Source organism: Euphorbia lathyris, chromosome 8 (assembly GCF_963576675.1).
Source record: "Euphorbia lathyris chromosome 8, ddEupLath1.1, whole genome shotgun sequence".
NCBI lineage: Eukaryota > Viridiplantae > Streptophyta > Magnoliopsida > Malpighiales > Euphorbiaceae > Euphorbia > Euphorbia lathyris.
The window spans coordinates 4,601,782-4,615,067 of NC_088917.1; the positions used below are offsets into that span (position 1 = coordinate 4,601,782).

The following is a 13,286-nucleotide window of genomic DNA, read 5'->3' on the forward strand; positions in this document are numbered from 1 at the left end:
ACCATATTTCTTCATGATTTGATCCACTTCTAAATGCCCAATATCCATAGCCTCAAAACAAGTTAATATTTATTATCATGAAAATAACTCTTTTCTTTTTTAAATAAATCTTATTATTCGTTTGCTTCCTCCCTCCCTCAATCATTCATTTCATCCTTTATATATATAGTTGATAAGAATTAAAATAATAAAAATAAAATTGAACATGTGCAAATGCATTTAATTTGAATTAGACGAGTGTATTTACAAATCACTAAAATATGCCACCAATATTAAAGGTGTCATGTATGCATAAATCTTATGGACAAGTGTTTGTACACATGTCTTTTGTTTGTTTTATATTTCAACAAGTATTTTACTATTTCTTTAAATAAATGCCACCAAATTCTTTTTTTTTTAATAAATAAACTATGACTTTCTATGTTCTATCATACAAAATATTAATTCATAGCTTTCAATCCTCATTAGGTATTCATGGATATCTAATTGTGAAGCTAGCCGATACATATTTAAAAAAAAAATCAGATTTTTAGGTACAAATGTATATATAAAACTCAAAGTTCTCCTAATTAATTATTTTCAAAACTTTCCAAGCTCTTAATCGTACATTAAGACATTTGATTAAGGTTAATAATATTCTTAAAATTCCTAATTAATTAAGACACAAATGATGTATTATATTTCATATAATTAGATGTATTATATTTCATCTAAGTATATTAAAAAAAATTTGGACACATCGACAAAACTCAATGAGTCCAGCAATATCACTGTCATCCACTATGTCTGCTAATCTTCCAAAAAGTTTATTTGGACCGTATGTTGTGTGCATTGCCATTTGTATGTCAAAACAGGTTGCGTCAACGTTCAACGAAGCGTGAATTCTATCTCTCAAAGTTTGATAATCAGTTGGCGTTGAAAAATGGAGCACCTTCGATTGACCACCAACGTATATCATTGTGTCCATGGGCCCCTCTTTTTTCCATTCTCCATCCCACGAAAGCATACACAGACAAGTATTCGGGGTGGACATATTTCTGCATTATCATAAAAACAGAAGTAAATTATATATTATTTGTAAATTAACGAAGAAAGCTACCGAAACATATCATGGTATACACATTTCAAACTATAAGATCCGTCGATATAACATATATATCGACACCTTTCGGCACATAAGCCTAACTCCTCTGTCGATATCTGACATATATCTACGATGCATTCTCGTGATAGCTGTCGATATTGATCATATATCGACAGATATCGACGGAAGATCAAGAGACGTTTTTCTAGAATGATCTGTTAATGAGCATTAAATGCAGTTAATGATCACTTTGACTTTCACTCTTTTTCGAATATCACTCCATCAATTAAATATGAGTCTTGTCTGTTGAGATTCCCTATGAACATTACGGTTTTTTCCCCTATAAATATACGCTTTGTCTGTTCATAGTTTATTCATTCTAGTAAACTCTTAGACACTCTAGAGCCAAAAATGGAAGCGCAACCTCCACCACCTCCTCTGCTTGAATTCGAAGCACTAATAGCTTCATTCAGCGATTCGTTCCGTACGGACGAAATAATCCGCTTCATGAGGGGCATGGCGAACACCATGTCTTTCGCTGCAGATGCCATGACTGACCATCTGGAGTCAGTTAAGGAAAAAAACAGGCGGCTGAAGAGGATAATTAGGCGCCTCAAAAGGCAGTTGAAGAAGTCCAAGATGGACTACGCTGACACCCTTTTGGGTCCTGAGTATCTGAATGTTTAGTTTATGTATTTTTTGTTTTCAATGTTTATATGCTTTTGTTATTATGTGTTTTGTGTCTCTTTTGTTTATGTGTTATGTGTTTGTCTCTTATGTTTTATGCACTTTTTTATTGTGTTTTTGTTCGTTTTTTGATGTTTTATGTATTTTTTCTTTATTGTAATATAAAAATATTGTCCTTATCTATGTTTTATGTCTTTTGTGTTTGAATCTTATGATTTAGAATGGAAAATCACATTTAACCGAGGTCGATATATGTCGATATTCATCAGCTATCGACGCAGATATATCTGTCGATATTCATAAGATATCGACGGATATCGACCCTTTTGGGAAAAAATCGCAGAGTGATGTTCCAAACCAAATGCATCTTCCTACAACAATGTCACTGTTTTTAGGGATTCGCACGACCAGGAATAACATGAAAAGGCAACAGCAACAATATAAATTGGGTTTTAGAGAAACAAAATGTTACATCTTAACCATGAATGGACGAAGCTTTAAATATTGTAAATAAATGAAAAACTTACATGATTGTATAAAATCTTGAAGCACAAACTGTGGGTTGGATTGATTGTTGTTCGTAGTCTGTAAATTGATTTGTTCTTTAGAGAGAGAGAGATAGATAGAAAGAGAGAGAGAGCGCGCGCGAGAAAAAGAGAAAGAGGGGGGAAGACAACGTTATAAAAGGTTAGAGACAAGGGCAAGTCTCTAACCTTTTATAACGTTGTCTTTCCCCCCTCTTTCTCTTTTTCTCGCGCGCGCTCTCTCTCTCTCTCTCTATCTATCTCTCTCTCTCTCTCTAAAGAACAAATCAATTTACAGACTACGAACAACAATCAATCCAACCCACAGTTTGTGCTTCAAGATTTTATGCAATATTTAAAGCTTCGTCCATTCATGGTTAAGATGTAACATTTTGTTTCTCTAAAACCCAATTTATATTGTTGCTGTTGCCTTTTCATGTTATTCCTGGTCGTGCGAATCCCTAAAAACAGTGACATTGTTGTAGGAAGATGCATTTGGTTTGGAACATCACTCTGCGATTTTTTCCCGAAAGGGTCGATATCCGTCGATATCTTATGAATATCGACAGATATATCTGCGTCGATAGCTGATGAATATCGACATATATCGACCTCGGTTAAATGTGATTTTCCATTCTAAATCATAAGATTCAAACACAAAAGACATAAAACATAGATAAGGACAATATTTTTATATTACAATAAAGAAAAAATACATAAAACATCAAAAAACGAACAAAAAACACAATAAAAAAGTGCATAAAACATAAGAGACAAACACATAACACATAAACAAAAGAGACACAAAACACATAATAACAAAAGCATATAAACATTAAAAACAAAAAATACATAAACTAAACATTCAGATACTCAGGACCCAAAAGGGTGTCAGCGTAGTCCATCTTGGACTTCTTCAACTGCCTTTTGAGGCGCCTAATTATCCTCTTCAGCCGCCTGTTTTTTTCCTTAACTGACTCCAGATGGTCAGTCATGGCATCTGCAGCGAAAGACATGGTGTTCGCCATGCCCCTCATGAAGCGGATTATTTCGTCCGTACGGAACGAATCGCTGAATGAAGCTATTAGTGCTTCGAATTCAAGCAGAGGAGGTGGTGGAGGTTGCGCTTCCATTTTTCGCTCTAGAGTGTCTAAGAGTTTACTAGAATGAATAAACTATGAACAGACAAAGCGTATATTTATAGGGGAAAAACCGTAATGTTCATAGGGAATCTCAACAGACAAGACTCATATTTAATTGATGGAGTGATATTCGAAAAAGAGTGAAAGTCAAAGTGATCATTAACTGCATTTAATGCTCATTAACAGATCATTCTAGAAAAACGTCTCTTGATCTTCCGTCGATATCTGTCGATATATGATCAATATCGACAGCTATCACGAGAATGCATCGTAGATATATGTCAGATATCGACAGAGGAGTTAGGCTTATGTGCCGAAAGGTGTCGATATATATGTTATATCGACGGATCTTATAGTTTGAAATGTGTATACCATGATATGTTTCGGTAGCTTTCTTCGTTAATTTACAAATAATATATAATTTACTTCTGTTTTTATGATAATGCAGAAATATGTCCACCCCGAATACTTGTCTGTGTATGCTTTCGTGGGATGGAGAATGGAAAAAAGAGGGGTCCATGGACACAATGATATACGTTGGTGGTCAATCGAAGGTGCTCCATTTTTCAACGCCAACTGATTATCAAACTTTGAGAGATAGAATTCACGCTTCGTTGAACGTTGACGCAACCTGTTTTGACATACAAATGGCAATGCACACAACATACGGTCCAAATAAACTTTTTGGAAGATTAGCAGACATAGTGGATGACAGTGATATTGCTGGATTCATTGAGTTTTGTCGATGGAATAAACATGATGTGATGCCATTATATGTTTCTATGACACCGCGAACAAGTGTTGCGGAAGTAAGAAGACCAATTGTTGCTGAAGTACGGCGACCAAGTGTTGCGAAAGTAAGACGACCAATTGTTGCTGAAGTAGAAGCAACCAGAATAAGTTCTTGTGTTCCCAACATAGCAATTGAGACTCGTGCTCCGGCAAAACATGTCATGAATCCATATACCCAATCTCCTCTTGGGCTAGACGATATTACATTGGATCACAATTGTGGGTATGCGAATGTAGTGAACGGGGATGATCACGGATATGATAATGGTTGTGATAACGATGATCATGGATATGATAACGATTACAATGGATATGACAATGATGATCATGTATATGATAACGATGATCGCCAAAGATCCGTTTCAGAACCATCGATTGATGATGTTCAACCAAGTTTGAATGAGATTGATGATGAAGCAAGAATGAGAAGGAGAACAGATCCATTTCGGTATGTTCCACAAGTACCAGAGGAACCGGCCATTCTGATGAAAATTACAGAATCTTCAGGGGATGGTGGTTTGAAGGCGCACGATATGTTCAAAAGCAAACGAGAACTGCAAGATAAACTTGGGAGATATGCAATTGATAATATGTTCGAATGGAAGGTGCACAGATCTACTAAGTCTTTGTTTGAGGTCCGATGCAAACATTTTGACACATGCAAGTGGCGGGCTAGAGGTGGAGTCATACTAGGTTCAGATATGTTCATGCTCCGAAGAATTGACAGTATGGACAGTCAAACTTGCGATAGGGGTGGACAACTATTACCGCATCATAGGCAAGCAGGTAAACAAATCGCAGGTATCATACTTAGTGATAAGTTGGATATGGAGAATCGAGTGTACCGTCTAAGTCACATCATTTGGGAGATTGAAAAATTGTTTTCAATCAACCTATCCTATATGCAAGCTTGGAGAGCAAGATGTTGGGTGGTAGATAGCACGAGTGGTTCACTTGAAGAATCGTACATGTTGTTACCTGACTATTGTGAGACATTGAAATTTGTTAATCAAGGTACGGTGACACATATTGAAACTGACGATGAAGATCATTTTAAATTCTTCTTCATGGCTATGGGTGCTTCAATCCGGGGTTTTAACGCACATATTCGCCCCGTTATATGTGTAGATGGAACACATTTAAAAGTTAAATATGGCGGAGTACTTTATGTTGCAGTTGGAAATGATGGTAATAATCAAATTTATCCACTGCATTCGGAATTGGTCTGAATGAATGTAATGAATCATGGGCTTATTTCTTCACCAGGTTGAAGGAATGTATTGGTGATGTTGAAGACCTAGTCATAATATCAGACAGGAATAAGAGCATTAATTATGCAGTCAATATGGTGTATCCAAATGCGGTACATGAAAGTTGTGCTCAGCATTTAAAACAGAATGTGAAGGCTAAATTTGGGGGCGGAAAAAAGTTAGACATAGCATATTAGCAAGTTGCAAAAGCCTGGCGGACCTCTGATTTTCAGGAAAGATTCGTCAGACTTCGTACTTTATGCCCGGAGGTAGCGGACTACCTAGAGTAAGCTCGAAGAGAGAAATGGACACGTGCGTACTTTTGCGCACGTCGGTATAACATTATGACGACAAACATATCAGAATCATTCAACGCTAGAATGAGAGATGGTAGATGTTTACCGATCACATTGTTGGTTGAGTATATAAGGACAATCCTCCAAGCATGGTTTCATGAAAGACGCACAAAAGCAAGTTTGATATTGGGACCTTATTTCTAGTATAAGGTACTAAGAGTTGTTATATACTGCTAATATATGAAAAATGTTTTTGCAGGAGAACATGGGTCATATATGTCCGCATTTTATAACAAGAAGATGCATAAACATGTCAATAAGTCAGTTCGTTGTTCATATAAGCCCATTGATGCTCACAATTTTGAAATCGGCGATCGAGGAAAGGGTGGAATTGTGGATTTAGGGCGGGAACATGCACGTGTAGGAAATGGCAATTGTCACAGTTTCCATGCAGACACGTATGTAAGATTGCATCAATGCATCGATTAGAGAATACATATGCGTGGGTCCAGCGTTACTACAAAAATGAGACTGTACGATTGTCATACATTGAGCCTATACATCCACTAGGCCAACAGTCTGAATGGAAAGTTTGTGAGACTCCTATGAAGGTGCTTCCTCCTAAAAAAGTTGCACCTAGAGTGGGTCGTCTGAGAAGTCAAAACCGAATACCATCGAGGGGCGAGGAGGTAACTCCAACAAGATGCACCAAGTGCAAAAATACTGATCATAATCGAGCGAATTGTACTAGTATGTTACAAGTTCCATCACGGCTTCCACCTACAATATCGAGTGAAGCAAGCTGCTCTAAGAACTCAGCTGGAAAATAGTGTGCTCTAGTATATGTTGTATTGATAATTTGTGATTGAGATTTTATGTCTTTTGTAATGATAATTTTTTATTGAGATTTTATGTCTTTGGAATCCGGAGTTTATGTATTTAAAATGTTTTTGCAACAATTTGATGTACATCCTGATCAATAATAGCCGATAGGGGGTAAATACCGACTACATACTGTCGATATAGGGTAAATATCGACTACATACTTGCCGATATGAGGTAAATACGACAATAACAGTTTACCAACAACAACACAACATTGACAGTTTATCAACAATAAAAGTTTACCAACAATAACAGTTTATCAACATTAACAGTTTATCAACATTTACACTTTACAAACTTTTACAATCTAAGCAAATTAGCCCTGGCAATTAGATCATTCTGGTTGAACAAGCGTTGGTTGAAGAGTTCCAAGCACACCCGCAACCGATAGAAATGTCCATCAGACCCGGAGAAGCCATAATCCGTACAAATGGCCCCTTTTCAACATAATGCTGAGCAAAAATGTATAGGAAGATACCACAATCATTGGATTTGCAGAGCTGTTGTGGGCACCCGCGCGCCCTCTCCCACTTTATCAATAGATTACCATTATCAGGCCTCCCACTTTTCTTCCAATACTCGGCCTCTTCCATTGCTCTTGTCATAATACGAAACCAGGGTTCTAGCCATTTGTCTATTGATTCGTTGGATGCATTTGACTCTAGACTATCATAGAACTCCATCCTCATCTCCTCCACGTAGAACACCCCGAGTAACCAGTGTTCTCCTTTGTAGTTGATAGGTATTAGCACATATTTAACCTCATACCAACGGCGACTTCGAAACTCTTCCATCCCATTGATTCGATCTACAAACAACTTGGCTTGATCCCATTTTCCGGGTTTGTCATGATTCTTGGTCATATTTGACATCTCCATGAATCCAAAGAAATTTGTATCGATGGCAGTCCAATCCGGCCTCTGATGGAAGTTTTTTCCGTTCAATAACCACAAAAATGCATTTACGAGCTGTAACACAGACAAAAATGATAATGACACATATTAGTAAGGACCCAAATGGCTATAATGCACCGATATGAATGGGATATCGACGAACCCAATTGAATGATGCGTCGATATGAATGGTATATCGATGCATCCTAGTGAATTAAGCGTCGATATGAATGGGTTTCGACGAATCACAATGAGTAATGCGTCGATATGAATGAGATATCAATGCATCATTCACTTGGATTATATACACCAAAACATACAAAGTGAGCAGTATCTTACTTGGATGTCTATGTACTTTCCAATTATCTCTGCATCTTCAAACCACGATAAAGTCTGTCCCCATTCAGTTTCACCTAACTGCCTCAACAGATCACAGTGGGTATTCTTCTTCCAGTCATCATAGGCTTGTAGGAGGTGTCCTTTTATACAGTCGTGACCATCGTATTGTTCTATCGGATACTGATCATCATCATTAGCAAAATGATAATTCATCCGATGATCAGTGAATAGTGACTGGAGGTCTCTCCCGACTTTTTTTCCTTGTTTGGGTCTCCCTTTCACTTCAACTTCCTCCTTACTTTTATCATCCCTTCCTCCCCCTCTTCTTCCTCCTCTTCCATCACTTCCTCCTGCGTCCCTTACTCCCCCCTCTTCTTCCTCTTCTTCCACCTCCTCTTCCTCCTCTTTTTCCCTGCCCTTCCTCCTCATGTTTAACCTCAATAGTCAAATCTTCTATTTCTCCTTTGTCTTCACGCATAGGTAAAGATGATTGGACAACCTGGTTAACCAGGAGAGTAAGCTGTCCATGATCTATGTCAGCATCATGGCCGTCATGGCTCTCATCCTGTTAAAACAGCAAACCAAGTAGAAACACATATTATATCGATATTCTATGTTAAAAGCACCGGGTTAAACATTAAAAACAAACTTACATCAATTATTATAACAGAAGTTGTAGGAACAATTTGCATTTCCATCTCTTTCACTCTCCTCTCCCTATCCATTTCCATCTCCTTCTGTTGTTGCTCTTTATTCTCCTTCTCCTTCTGCTCTTTCTTCTCCCTATCCTCCTGCTCTTTCTTCTCCTTCTCTTCCCTATCCACCCTCTCCCTCTCCCTATTCTTCTCCCTCTCCTCCTACTCGTTCTTCTCCCTCTCCTCCTGCTCTTTCTTCTCTTTCTCCTCCCTATTCTTCTCCCTCTCCTCCTGCTCTTTCTTCTCCTTCTCCTCCCTCTCCTTTGCATGCTCATCCATCTCTTTCTTCTCACTCTCCCTCTCACTCTCATACATATGCACCTCCCCCTCATACATCCCACGTTCCACATCCCGTTGTGACTTTAGTTCCTGCACATCACGTTCTACAACGGACAATCTATTTACAAAGGCAGACAAATGTTCATTCATTTTCCTCTCTTGCTGACCAAACTGTTCATTTATTATCTTCTCTTGCTCAGCAAACTTGTCATTCATTTTCTTCTCATGCTCAGCAAACATCCTCCTCAGTAGTCGTTCCAGACCAGATTGTTTCTTCTTCTGGACAAGTATTCTAGGAGAGACAATGAAGGCATTTTCATCATTATCAGTCTCAGATTCATTGTCATCCTCTACATCAACCTCTCCTCCTTCATATGTACCCAATTCCTCCTGTCCCTCCTCTTCCTCCTCTTGCCCCTTTTCCAAACCGATAAACAGTTGGTCATAATTACATGGCAGACCATCCACATGGTTTACTAGATGTTGATACCAGGAGCTTTCTTTCTCCCTATCTTCAGCTGTAAGTTTCGTGGCATTTGGTTATATACCCGACTAAAAATACACATGTACAAATAAACAAGTCAATCAGATGTCTAGCATAATAGTGACACGTATAGGCACAATGTTTGGTCAACTTACTTCAAAAATGGCTATAACGTTGGTCAATTTAGGGACACCGGTCTTTTTCCATCGTATCCATCGTGGGATGCGAGTGCCTTTCTTCTCATACCATCCATGGGTGGCCTCCCATACTTCGAACAACCAAGCCTGCAACAAAATTCCAATTCATTATTTATGCCTATTACTAACATTTCTAGTGTATAGAATATACACACATCAAACCTGAAATACGTGTGCAAAACCATATAGGTTGAATGAGACACGATTAGTCCTCAAATGAACCCTATAAGCACGTAACTGATCAATTCGGCCTTTTCCACCAATCATCCCATTGACAAGAGACCTGTAGGTCACATCCCAGGCCAAAACACCCCACGGGAACTCGTTAAACAATGTTGAAAATTCAGCAAGTTCCAAAACCCAAGGAAGAACTTGTTTGTTGGCAGTGTTATCCAACACACAGCCAATGACAAAGTACAACATGGCAAATGAAACTGCATCCTGATCAGATTCATTCTTCTAAACAGTTTGCTCCATAATTGTGTCCACGTCTCTAAAGGTTGGTGTAGAGTTGTCTGAAAAAAACTTCTTCCTAAATCTATCTGGCTTATTTAGCGCACTAAACCTTTCGATAAATGCTTACATGTCTCCAAACTGTAACCCACTTAGGAGTCCAAACTCTCAATCCCCAAATCTCAACTCAACACCTCTAACTTTGAAGCAAAGCTCCCTGGGTTTGAGGTCTTCACATATGATCTCCCTTGTTAAAAGGGTATGACAGAGGACTCCTGCAAATACTATATTGGTCATATCCAAATACTGCCCGAAGCAACTCTTCCTAAATAGATTTACTTGGGTTGGTGTTAAAAAGTCCTTTATATGTTTTGTTGCTTTTAGGTTACACCTAACTGTGATGACGCTTTCCGTTCCAAATGTTTTTCGGTATTTATATTCAGAGTCCTCCTTGGCTTTCTTCTTCAAAGAAGAGCCATGCTCATCTCTCTTCCTCTTGTGTCCACGATCATGCTGAAATTTATTGTAGATATATCATCAGCTAACATACAATTAAGCTAATTATAACATTGAGCTAGAATGAGCTAACGTAAGCTAAAATAAGAGAGTTATCGACAATTAGGTCGTCGGTATCTATGTTGTATCGACAATTAGGTCGTCGATATGAATGTTCTATCGACAATTAGATCGTCAGTATCTATGTTCTATCGGCAATTAGGCTGTCTATATCTATGTATTATCTACAATTAGGTTGCCGATAGAACATACATATCGACGCATTTCGACCAAACCGAATGACTTCCTAACACCAGATGAACCCAGATAAACCCTAACACCAGAAGAAGTAAATGAAACGAAACGAAACGAAAAATTCCTTCTCAAACCCAACAAATGTACATACAATACAAGAGAGAATCGCAAATGTAAATACAATAAAGAGAGAATCGCAAATGTAAAGTCAAGTTATTTACCCTCTTTTTCGTCATTCCTTCTGAATTCGATTCGTTGTTTGAGCTTCGTGTTCTCGCCATGTCCACTCGAAGTAACAGAGATTCGCCGGATGAAATGAACAGAATCAGTCAATGAATCGCCGGAAAGTTAGAGAGAGGGATAGCGGAGTGTTAGGTTAGAGAGATGGAAGTTCGAATGTTAGAGAGCGGGGAGCGGAGTGTTAGAGACAAGGGCAAGGTTGAAATTTAGTTAATAAAATGTGTTAGTTTTGGTGATTTTTTCAAAATGAGTTAGAAAAGAAAACTAACACCTATGTGCTAGTTTTGTAATTGTCCCTAATAATAATAATAATAAGGCATAATACATCTCCAGCCTCCTAAGTTGTCCAAAAACTACAACTAACCTTGAATTTCAAGATGTTAACATTAACCTCCTCAACTTGCTTATTTGTAACAAATAAGCCCTCAAATGCTACGTGAAAAAGCATGATTGGAATTTCAAAACGTTAAAACTAACCCCCTACTATCACACATTGCCTATCACGTGCTACCACATGGCATTTGAGGGGTTAGTTTTTCTAAAATCTTGACCGCTCATCATCGAAGAAAACAAAAAAAAACATCTAATCTAATGCATCCAGCTAAAAAAGGCTAATGCATATAAGATCAAATTCATATCAGCCTATCAAATTGTTTATTATAAAAGATCAGATATTACCTTCAGGCGTACAGCCTTGGGATATTCCCCTTGAATAACTTATTAAGATCAAGTTAGCGACCCTTGGAGCTCCCACGTATATCTTCTTGGAACCTTCAATTGCATGATAGACCAAAGGAAAAAGATGAGGTCAAATCAATCATACACCTAAGAAAATATTAAACCGAACACGTACCAATGGCTTTCACATACAGAATCAGGTATTTCACCAGTTTGGTATGGCCAGTGACCAACAAGGTATCTAGAAGAATGAGGAATTTTCTTGCTGGGATCACATATTCCACACTCGGAAGTAGGGCTGTAAATGAGTCGAGCCGCTCATGAGCGGCTCGTTGGTCGGCTCGATAAAATCTCGGCTCGACTCGGCTCGATTTGTAAACGAGCCGTTTGTAAGCACGATTTACTGGCTCGGTTTGTAAATGAGCCGAGCTTGAGCAGACCAAAGCTCGCGAGCAAGCTCGATTAGAACATTTATGAACAAATTTTAGTTTTTGTATAAAACTATATAGTTGTGTTTGCTCACAAATATCTAAACTTAATATTATTTCATTTGCTATTAGATGAGTTCGTTCACAAACATAATAAATGAGTAATAGACGAACTATTTGTAAGCATCTTGTTTATTTTTTCACAAGTTTTGTTTGTGAGCTTGGTTATGTACATAATTAAAGAGTTATTTGTGAGCAAACTTCATAAATATAATTAATGATTTACTCACAAACAATTCGTGGTTATATAAATTTTTTAATGAACCAAGTTCAAAGAGGATTTTGGACTCAAAACAAGCTCGAAGCTCGGGCTCGAGCTCGTTAATTTTATAGCAAGGCCGAGCTTGAGCAAGCCAAAGCTCGACTCGACTCAGCTCGATTACAGTCCTATTCAGAAGTGATTCCTACAGGTATACATATATTTCCAAAGTTGAGATTCAAACACTCCAAGGCGAGAATCCATCATTTATTCATTCATATACAGTAGAAGCATAAGCATTCATGTTGTGAATAGCTAAATGAGTGATTCAACACGGATGTATACGTGGAAAATGATATGAAGGAACTCAAATTTGGATTGTGGAATAGAGTAAGTTGTAAACTGGGGCAAAATGTATGTGCAACAAAAACAAGAGACTCAATCAGCTCCAAAGGCTAAGAGACAATAACAAGTGACGTGATGAGTCCAACCACTGTGGCAGTATAATGAAGCAAAATCGAGCATGTTGCACTATGACCAGACTTCATTCAACTATAGGGCCAGCCTTGAGGCTAGGCAGAGAGTGCAACCGCCTAGGGTCCAGGCCTAAAAGGGACCCAATTTCCCAAAGAAAATAGGTACTATACATGTAAAAAACTTAATAATCGAGCAATATGGATGGAGACCACGAAATTCTAGTGGACCAAAATCTTAAATGTCGGCAACTTATTGCTTCATCTTCTCTGCTTTTCTAGTTTTTTCCATTACTCATTTATTCTTCTTCTTCCAAAATCCAAATACTGAGTTTCGAATTATTAATCAAGATACAACTCTTCTTCCCTTCCCGAATTCCAAGTTCTCTTCATTTTCAGCAACACTTGGTAATGGTATCCCATCAAAATTACCACACTTCACATCTGCTTCTCCTTGT

The 13,286-nt window shown here is 37.9% G+C and overlaps 1 protein-coding gene across 3 annotated transcripts; it reads right to left on the reverse strand.

The window, feature by feature from the left end:
* Positions 1–6,881: 6,881 nt before the first annotated feature.
* On the reverse strand, positions 6,882–11,278 carry LOC136203369 (uncharacterized). 3 transcript variants are annotated; one of them, XM_065994497.1, is made up of 6 exons: positions 10,972–11,278; positions 9,710–10,513; positions 9,506–9,634; positions 8,546–9,384; positions 7,893–8,457; positions 6,882–7,628 (listed from the first exon to the last, which is right to left on the reverse strand). In XM_065994497.1, exons 5-6 carry the CDS (start codon positions 8,319–8,321, stop codon positions 6,990–6,992), a joined length of 1,068 nt encoding a protein of 355 aa, XP_065850569.1. In that variant the 5' UTR covers positions 8,322–8,457; positions 8,546–9,384; positions 9,506–9,634; positions 9,710–10,513; positions 10,972–11,278; the 3' UTR covers positions 6,882–6,989. The 3 variants fall into 3 exon arrangements, with proteins under 3 accessions (XP_065850569.1, XP_065850568.1, XP_065850570.1); XM_065994496.1 differs by having other exon boundaries at positions 8,546–9,418; XM_065994498.1 differs by lacking the exon at positions 9,710–10,513 and having other exon boundaries at positions 8,546–9,418.
* Between the last annotated feature and the right edge of the window lie 2,008 nt (positions 11,279–13,286).